Here is an 8893-nt window from a genome sequence, read left to right on the forward strand (position 1 = left end):
GTCAGAAAGAGAAAGACAAATACTATATGATATCACTGATTGGCAGAATCTAAAAAAAAAAGATACAAATGAATTTATCTACAAAACAGAAACAGACTCACAGACACAGAGAACAAACTTGTGGTTGCTAACGGGGAGTGGGAGCTGGAGAGGGTTGGATGGGGAGTTTGGAGTTAGCAGATTCAAATTATTATATATAGAATGGAGAAACAGCAAGGTCCTACTGTAGAGCACAGGGAACTATATCCAATCTCCTGAGATAAACCATAATGGAAAAGAACATATAAAAAAAGAATGTGTATGTATAACTGAATCACTTTGCTGTACCACAGACATTAACACAACATTGTAAACCAACTATACTTCAATAAAATAAATTTAAAAAAACACACTTTACTTGGTGGCTCAGAGTACACACACCAAAACAAAACTGTAACAAAATGTAGCCTTAAAAATGCTGGCCTCGGCCCACTAATAATTTGCTACAGGCTGCTAACAAAATATGGATCTAGTTGCTGTGCCCTTTGTAACATGTGGGCAACGATGCTTCTCTACCAAACTGTCTCATCAGCCCCCAACTTTCTCACTCTTGTCATTTTGCAAGCACCACCCCAACTGACGTTTCTGTTCCTTTAAATTTTACTTTTGTAGAGCCACGATTCATGCTCCTTACAGAAAACCTGGAAAAGATGGCAAAGTAAAACTCCCGTCTCAGCCCTCACCCCCTCCCAAAGACAACCCTTGTGATTCAGTTTCCTCCCAGACCTGTGGTCAGACTTCAGGACCGGGCTGACTGCATTTTTCTGTAATTCCACAGACATTGAGCCTGCCAGATAACCCAAGCTTCAGGCTTTAAGAACTTTCTTTCCAATTTGGCCATTTGAGAGCAACTTTCTCTTTCAAAATAACAGCTTGATTGAAACATAACCTTCACCCTTAAAGAAGTGTGCAATTCAGTGGTCTCGGTCCGTTCGCCTAACTGCCGAACACCTTCTTTCGAGGCGCATACACCAGCCTCAGGGTCCTGGTCCGGACACTGGGCGCCAGGCCAGGCCCAGGACACGCCGAGACCCCCGCCCCCGCGGCCACGTGTGCAGCGCCCTCCCAGTCCGCGCAGCCGGGCGCCAGCTTCATTGCACCGTATTAGTTTAAATTTCAGGTGGAAGCAGCGTAGCATTTTCCTCTTTGCCAGGACAGCACTGGCTCGGCGCCCACCTGGAACCGTGCCGCCCAGCGCACACCCACCCAGGACTCGGGAAACGGCACACGGACCGCCAAACAACCCCAGACCCTCGCTGCGGCGCATGCGCGGTAGGCGCAGCCCGAGAGGGCCAGCGCGCACGCGCCCGGGCCCGTCCATATTGCGCCAACCCCCTTGGCCGAGGCGCCGATGGTTCCGCCCACGGCCGGGGCGGGGCCAGGGCGCGGCGCGAAAATCCGCGGGAAAAGCGGCTCCACTTCCGCCTGCGGTCCTGCAGTCGCGGTCCTGCAGTGCCGGTCCCGCCGCTCCCGCCATGGCGCAGTGCCGCCTCACCGACTTCTTCGCGCGCCGCCGTCCTGGGCTCCGGGACAAGCCGACGCGCACCAAGCCGGCCTGGCGCACCCCGAGTCCCGCCAAGCCCGCGCCCCGCGCCCCGGCCCCCGGCCCCGGCAGCAGCCGCAAGCGCGCCCGCTCGCCCGCCGAACCCACGCGCGACGAGCCTGCGCCGCCCGCGCGCAGGAGGCTGCGGCTGCCGGCCAACGCGGTGAGAGCGCGGAGGGGAGGAGGAAACTGAGGCCGGGGAGGGGGACAGACGGGAGGGAACTGGTGGAGCGGTGGGGAGGGGGCGGGGCTGCTGGAGAGACCTGCCCAGGAGGAGGGCACCGACCCGCGTCGAACCCAGGCCCCCCGCGGGAGGAGGGGCTAGGGCCAGCTCACGCGCACCTGGCAGGCGGCGTCCCGTAGCCTCGCGGGGCCTCCCTTCTAGAGGACTTCCAGTGATGGGGGGGGTGCCTGATCTGACAGATGCTGGAGGAGGGCCAGAGCCCAGCGGACTGGTAAACAACAGGTTCGTCTGCGAGACTGGGCGAGGGGTCAGGGCTGGGTGACTCTGGACCTGGCTGTGAGTGGGGCGTGGCCTAGTTAACCAAGGGGGCAGGAGAGCTGCTTTGTGCGAGATGGTGCACCCCAGAGTCTTGTGGTTTCATCACCTTCGGGGTCCTTCCCACCAGGTCCCTGGCCCTAGTTCCCCAGCTGCCGCTGACTCCCCAGAGTACTCTTCTCCCCAAAGCACGAAGACAAAGAAGGCCACCCTCTCAGCCAGTCAGCGACCTTGCCTGGCAGCCCAGGAGGACAAGGTGAGGAGGCTGCACTGAGGGCAGGGGAGGTGGACTGGCCTGGGGTGACAGGCGGGCTGACAGCACTCTGTGTCCGCAGGTGCCTTCCAAAGTCACTCTCTCTGAGCTCAAGTCGTGCCTGCAGCGGGCACAGGAGCTGGGGGCACGGGTCCAGGAGCTGAAGGCAAGTGCGCAGAAGAATGCTGGGGAACCCAGCGCGCCGGAGGACAGGGGGCACCCAGCCGGGCTGTGGTGAGTCTTGGGAGGGCGGCTAGGCACCCAGGAAGGGGTGGCCTGGTGGGAGGCCTGGCGGGGCTGGGCTGTGGTGGTTCGGGTGGGGGAGGGCCGTGCCCTCCAAGGAGTCAGCGTGGTGCAGTTGTGTCGGCCTCCGTCTGTGAGAGGGCCAGCTCCTGCGAATTTCAGACCACCTGGACAGCCAGCAGTTACCGGGACCTGCTGCCTGGCACCGTGTCTGTCCTTCCAGGTCACATAGTTATCACAGGCCTCTTACAGACGAGGAAGCCAGGGCTGGGGATGGTCGGGGACCGCCCTGCGTGACAGCTGGGTCTGAGGCCAGGCTTTTGTCCCCGTCCCTGGTAGTGCTCGTGACCGGGAGACAGTGGGCGTGTAGGGGCTTTGTAAACTGGTGCGCAGTGTGCCCTGGAGGTGGAACCCCCGGCTCTGGGGTCTTCCCCCACCACTTTGCCTGCCGTCGGGTGCTGGAGGGGGTGGGTCTGGGGCTTCTCTCATGGCCCCGCTCCCTCCCTGGCAGTGGTGAGGAGATGCCTGCCTACCAGCGCTTCCACGCCCTGGCCCAGCCGGGCCCCCCGGGCCTCGTGCTGCCCTACAAGTACCAGGTGCTGGCCGAGATGTTCCGCAGCATGGACACCATCGTGAGCATGCTCTACAACCGCTCTGAGACTGTGACCTTCACCAAGGTCAAGCAGGGCGTCCAGGACATGATGCGCAAGTGAGCCGGGGGTTGGGGGGTCAGGGCCTCGTCCTGCCCTTGGAGTCTGTGTACCCTCCGACCCCGGCTCTCTGACCCCCCGCACCCTTGTGCCGTAGGCGCTTTGAGGAGCGCAACGTGGGTCAGATCAAAACCGTGTACCCTGGCTCCTACCGCTTCCGCCAGGAGCGCTACATCCCCACCTTCAAGGATGGCGTCAGGAGGTCTGATTACCAGCTCACCATCGAGCCGCTGCTGGACCAGCGTGAGTGTGTTGGGCCTCGGGTTCTTGCCCAGGACGCTGCACTGTTTCAGCGTGGGCGTAAGGCCTCGGGCACTGGGCCTTGTCTGAGACCCGTGGGGGTGGGCTGGGTGACTGGGGAGGCCCGGCCCTGGGGCTCAGGCCTGGACTCTCCCCACAGAGGCTGGCAGTGCGGCCCCCCAGCTCACGGCGTCGCACCTGCTGCAGCGGCGCCAGGTCTTCAGCCAGAAGCTGGTAGCCCGAGTCCGGGAGCATCACAGGGTGAGCGGGTGCCCCGGCTCAGGTCCTCACGTTGTCCCTGCTGCCGCGGCCCCATCTGCCGCCGCAGGAAATGGGCTCCTCCCGAGGCTGAGTTCTAGAGTTCTCTTAACCACTCTCCACCGCTGTCTTCTACTCGTGGGCAGGCGCGGGGCTGGGCGGGGACCCTGGCCCTGAGCAGAGAAGCAGGGAGCTCGAGGCTGCTAGCCTCTGGCCCCGGGAAGCTTGGGGACAGTCCAGCGGGTGCTGCTGGGTGCTCTGTGCTGTACCCGCAGCCCAGCTGAGCACCTGGGGCTCAGAGAAGTGAAGTAACTTGCCCGAGGTTGCCCAGCTGGGACAGGAACCCGGACAGCTCTGCACACCCACAGGCAGATGTGCCAAGGGTCACCTGGTGCCCCCCCCTTCCCACACAGGCCTTCCTGGCCTCCCTGAACCCCCCCATGGAGGTGCCTGAGGACCAGCTGACACGCTGGCACCCCCGCTTCAATGTGGACGAAGTGCCTGACGTCGAGCCGGCCGAGCTGCCTCAGCCGCCCGCTGTGGAGAAGCTGGCCTCCGCCCAGGAGGTGCTGGCCCGTGCCCGCAGCCTGATGTCACCCAGGGTAAGGCTGGTGCGGGGCGGCCTGACCCCCACGTTGGTGCCTGACAGGCTCCACCCTTGGCCGTGGGCCTCAGGGTAGCTGGACATGCCCTCCCCACAAGCAGAGCACCGCCCACCAGCAGGCTCTGCCCTGGGGCGGTGAGCACAGGCCCTTGATGTGCCGGGGTGACCCTGGGCTGGACAAAGGACTCTTGGGGGGGTCCACACAGACGGGGTGTGAGGAGCCTCCCCTGTGGCTGAACCGTGGGGAGGCGTCTCCTGATGTCTCCCCTCTGACCTGCTCCAGATGGAGAAGGCTCTGAGTGACCTGGCCCAGCGCACGGCCCAGCCTAGCAGCCCCCAGCCCCCCAGCCCGGCACTGCCAGCCACCCCCCCGGCCACGCCGCCTGCCGCTCTGAAGGGGGTGTCCCAGGCCCTGCTGGAGCGGGTGAGTGTTGGGCGTCCCCGTGGGGTGGTGGTGAGGGGTGAGAAACGACGCCCCCTGACCGTCCATGCCCACGGCAGGTCCGGGCCAAGGAGGCGCAGCAACAGCTGGCGCGGATGACGCGGCGCCCGGAGCACGAGCAGCGGCTGCAGCGGCTCGAGCGGCTGCCCGAACTGGCCCGTGTGCTGCGCAGCATCTTCGTGTCGGAGCGCAAGCCAGCGCTCACCATGGAGGTGGCCTGCGCCAGGATGGCGGGCAGCTACCGCGCGGCCATGAGCCCCGGTACGTGCAGGGCCCTCCCCACGTCCCAGATGAGGGCGGGCACCGTACCCTTGGGCTCACCTCCCGAGGCTGTCTGGCCCCCTCGGCTCCTGCAGCCTTGAGGGGCTGTTCCCACCCTCTCAACCCAACCAGCCTTGTTTCCCCTGTGGTCCCTCCATCGGCCCCCAGGCCCCGTAGGACTTGCCTGTTGCCTCCAAGGTCTCTGGTCCCTCAGCTGCTGGGCGCCTCCCACTGCGGGGTTTCCGCGGGAGGGCCAGCTCCTCGGCAAGGCTGTGTGGTCACTACTGGAGTCCTTCCCGATCTTGTCCCGGGAGGCCTCACAGGGCCCTGACACCCAGCCTTACGTGCCGCCCCCCCCCTCCGCAGGGGAGATGGAGAAGCACGTGCAGCTCCTCTCTGAGCTGCTGCCCGACTGGCTCAGCCTCCACCGCATCCGCACGGACACCTACGTCAAGCTGGACAAGGCCGCTGACCTGGCAGGTGTCATGGCACAGCTGGCCCGCCTTGCCCGTGCCGAGGAGGCGCTGTGAGCCCGGCGCACAGGTGCCAACACTGCCGGGCCGCTGGGCCTGTGTCTTACTTCCACTAGGAACACGACGCACTTCGCTTTCCCTGTCCCGAGTCCCCGTGGGGGTCAGGGCTCTGGCTGCTGGGCTCGAGGGCTTCTGGCCAGTGTGGTGGAGGCCCCCCTCATACACGGTGCAGGGAAGTGGGGGGCGCGGGGAGGGTAGTGTGGCTGGCGGATAACCCTCCCAGGTGTCCACGTGGGATCCTGAGGTGGTCCGGGAGTATCTGGGTGGGCTGGGTGTCCCACAGGGCCCTCGTAAGAGGGAGGCAGGCAGATGGTGAATCTGAGATTGGAAGATGCCAGCAAGAGCTGAGAACCAAGGAGCAGGTTCTCCCTAGAGCCCGCAGAAGGAACCAGCCCTGCCTACCCACACTGATTTTTGTACTTGGCCTCCAGAATTGTAAGATAAAGTTGTTTGAAGTCCACACGCGTGCGTGATGAGTTACAGCAGCAGGGGAAGCCAGGGTGGGCTGCCCTGTGTGTGCAGACGGCGGCTCACAGGGCTTGAGAACCACCAAATGCTAATGTCAGAAAGCGCCCAGCCTGCCTGGTGGGCCCCTGCACCTTCCCACACTGACACTGGGGAGGAGACTCCGCTCTAGAAAGTCATTTATTCTCATTCTCATTCCACTGTCAACGAGCCTGCAGCTCCAGGCCTTGGGGCTTCCAGAAGCCCCAGCAGGCCCCCCCAGGCAGCAGCCCCGCTCAGGAGAAAACCACTTAGCCACAGACGCATAAGTCCCCCCCCCGCTGGACTTCTGGTCCCCCTGGTGGCCAGTGGGGGTCGCTGCAGCCACCCAGGCTGATCCTCTTTTCCAGTTGGTGCGGGGTTGGGGCCGGGTTCACTCGTACTGCAGGAGAGAGAAGAAGGGCACAGGCCCCAGCTTCTCCCTGCCCTTCAGAGAGGTCAGCTCCACCAGGCTCACGCACTCCAGCACCTGGGCCTGCAGCTGACCCAGCAGCTCACAGGCTGCACGCATGGTTCCTGGGGAGGGAGGGGTGGTGTGGAGACGGGCCCTGGGAAACTAGAGTGCTGAGACCCATCCTCCACCCCCGCCAGACCCTGACGCCAGGCCCGCTTCGCTGGGGGAAGATCCTCACCGCCAGTGGCGAGCAGATCATCCACAACCACCACCTTCTGCCCTGGCTCCAGGGCGTCCCTCTGGATCTCCAGCTCAGCCTGCAGATGAAAGCGGGCACGTGATCTGCGAGCTTCCCCAAAACGGCCTTGGTGTGCAGAGCTCAGCAACTGACAAGGGGCCACCCCCTGGGCCGCAGTTGTTCCAACCCACCCTGTCTCCTGGCTCTGCCAGCCTGGCCCAACTTCTCAGCCTCTCTGAGTTCCCATGTCCACTCCAACCAACCACGGCAGCTCCACTGGAGTCCACAACTCTCCTTTTGGGAATGGAGGGTCCACAGAGGCAGCCCCCAGCCTTCTCACCTTCCCGTATTCCAGTGCGTATGAGACACACACAGTGGGGCCTGGCAGCTTCCCTCGCTTCCGGATGAGAATGCAGCCCAAGCCCAGCTCCTGGGCCAGGGAGGGACCAAACAGGAAGCCACGGGAGTCTAGGCCTGTCGGCGAGACCTGGGGTGTTGGGGGGCAGCTGCGTGGTACAGCAGCATTGGGGTCCCCATGGGTCAGGGCTGAACAGTGACAAGTAGCCATCACAACCCAGGACACACAGCTTTGTTGCCTCCAGATGAAAGACCAATGACATCCATCCACTTTGGGAACATTGACAGATCACCTACCACACAGGGACTGCTGGGTGCTGGAGAGGTCAGGAGCTGGGCAGGAGCCACTCCGTACACGGCAGTGTAAATAGCCGTATGGCCTTGGGTAAGTCACCTAACCTCTCTCCAAAGCGCAGCTGCTCACCAGTGGCTGGTGGTACCTGAAACACCCTTAGCAGGCGGTTCAGCGTCTGCCCCAGGAGCTTCTAGTCCAGAAGGAGAGGCAGTGACTGCGCCGGCCACCTCCGGGGGTGGACTGAGCTGTGATGGGGGAGCTCAGGGCCTCTTCCCCACGTGGGAGTGTGGTTAGGGAGGGACAGCTTCTGAAGGGAAGAATCCTCTGCAGGACTCAACAAATTGGAGCCCTCAAGCCTACAGGGCAGTGCTGTGGCCCCTCAGGGTATCCAAGAACCAGGAAGGATCAGGGGTGGGGCTCTCAAAGAGAAATAGGACCTGCCAGGATCTTCCACGATCTCCCGGGTTTTCCTAAAACCCACCACTGGGTACAGGACCTGGCACACGGCAGGCGCTCAATGCCCGCTGGTAAAACAAGAAAGCATGCTTGGCCCAGTGGATTCTGGTCAGACACCCCCTGGGGAAATTCAGCTCTGGGGCTCCATCTGTCGTGCCTGCCCTCAGCCCGCCGCCGGCACCCACCCAGCAGAGGCGTTCCCCGGCCGCTGGAGAGGCCTGTCGCCCCTCTCACGGCTGCAAAGTCGGGATGCGGCAACGGGTCTGTTCTTACAACCCAAGCACCGTTGGGGCATCTGGCGGGTCCCCTAGAAGACCCCCAAAGCCACCCTGCCCAGGGTAAAGGACTCCCGACCCTGCGCCCTCATAGCAGACGCGAGCAGCACCAGGGAGAGTCCGGGGACCCGGCGGACCCCTGACGCTCCACTTGCCCGCGATGTAGTCGATCCTGCCGCCGTGGGCCTTTTTCAGGTGATTAGCCAGGAGGCTGATGGAGGCGCGGAAGGAGTCGGGGTGCTTCAGGACGGGTGAGATGTCCCTGGCACGCAAGGACAGGCCTGGTGACTCTCGGGCCCACGAAGAGCCCACCGCGCCCCGACATCCCGGGTCGCGCGGCCCGGTCCGTCCCTCCGTTCCTCCGCCCGCGCGCCCCACGTGGCCTGGCTGCCCGTACCTGAACAGCACGCCGGGGACGGGGAAGTCGGGGAAGCTGCGGATCCGCTGCGCCACCAGCTGCAGCTCGGAATCCGCCATCGCAGCGTCCGCGCGTCTCCTGGGCACGAGCGGGCTAGTAGGCTCTGCGCCTGCGCGGGGTGGGGGAGGAGCCCCCAGGGGGCGGGGCCGGGCGCCCAAGGCGGCTCCGCGCCTGCGTGGAACGTGGGGGCGGGTCTGGGTTCGGGTGGGCGGGGCCCACCATCTCCCGTAGGAGGTACCGTATTTCATCGAATCTTAATTGCGGTCGGTCTTAAGACACGTGCTTATTTCTTGTGCCCTGAACACTGGCGTCCCCGCCTCAAGGACGTTCG

General features: G+C 63.5%; 2 protein-coding genes across 3 annotated transcripts; one reads left to right on the plus strand and one right to left on the minus strand.

The window, feature by feature from the left end:
- The first annotated feature begins 1406 nt into the window (after positions 1-1406).
- CDT1 (chromatin licensing and DNA replication factor 1) lies at positions 1407-6058 on the plus strand. The gene is made up of 10 exons (XM_036832504.1): positions 1407-1745; positions 2212-2337; positions 2417-2568; positions 3089-3286; positions 3385-3530; positions 3688-3788; positions 4199-4387; positions 4673-4813; positions 4891-5092; positions 5459-6058. The coding sequence occupies exons 1-10, from the start codon at positions 1515-1517 to the stop codon at positions 5620-5622; spliced, it is 1650 nt and encodes a 549-aa protein (XP_036688399.1). The 5' UTR covers positions 1407-1514; the 3' UTR covers positions 5623-6058.
- A 199-nt stretch (positions 6059-6257) lies between these two features.
- APRT (adenine phosphoribosyltransferase) lies at positions 6258-8676 on the minus strand. 2 transcript variants are annotated; one of them, XM_036832509.1, is made up of 5 exons: positions 8542-8676; positions 8300-8406; positions 7102-7235; positions 6762-6840; positions 6258-6645 (listed from the first exon to the last, which is right to left on the minus strand). In XM_036832509.1, the coding sequence occupies exons 1-5, from the start codon at positions 8619-8621 to the stop codon at positions 6503-6505; spliced, it is 543 nt and encodes a 180-aa protein (XP_036688404.1). In that variant the 5' UTR covers positions 8622-8676; the 3' UTR covers positions 6258-6502. The 2 variants fall into 2 exon arrangements, with proteins under 2 accessions (XP_036688404.1, XP_036688406.1); XM_036832511.1 differs by having other exon boundaries at positions 6258-6511; positions 8542-8674.
- Between the last annotated feature and the right edge of the window lie 217 nt (positions 8677-8893).

This window comes from Balaenoptera musculus, chromosome 19 (assembly GCF_009873245.2).
Source record: "Balaenoptera musculus isolate JJ_BM4_2016_0621 chromosome 19, mBalMus1.pri.v3, whole genome shotgun sequence".
Classification (NCBI taxonomy): Eukaryota; Metazoa; Chordata; class Mammalia; order Artiodactyla; family Balaenopteridae; genus Balaenoptera; species Balaenoptera musculus.

What these genes read in the sequence shown, in the direction of transcription:
- CDT1 (XM_036832504.1), top strand. Translation starts at nt 1,515, where the DNA reads ATGGCGCAGTGCCGCCTCACCGACTTCTTCGCGCGCCGCCGTCCTGGG. An exon ending in TGCGGCTGCCGGCCAACGCG is followed by an intron (nt 1,746 to 2,211) that starts GTGAGAGCGCGG and finishes CCTTCCCACCAG; the next exon opens with GTCCCTGGCCCTAGTTCCCC. An exon ending in CCCAGGCCCTGCTGGAGCGG is followed by an intron (nt 4,814 to 4,890) that starts GTGAGTGTTGGG and finishes TGCCCACGGCAG; the next exon opens with GTCCGGGCCAAGGAGGCGCA.
- APRT (XM_036832509.1), bottom strand. Translation starts at nt 8,621, where the DNA reads ATGGCGGATTCCGAGCTGCAGCTGGTGGCGCAGCGGATCCGCAGCTTC. An exon ending in ACGCACTGGAATACGGGAAG is followed by an intron (nt 6,841 to 7,101) that starts GTGAGAAGGCTG and finishes TTTCATCTGCAG; the next exon opens with GCTGAGCTGGAGATCCAGAG. An exon ending in TGATCTGCTCGCCACTGGCG is followed by an intron (nt 6,646 to 6,761) that starts GTGAGGATCTTC and finishes CTCCCTCCCCAG; the next exon opens with GAACCATGCGTGCAGCCTGT.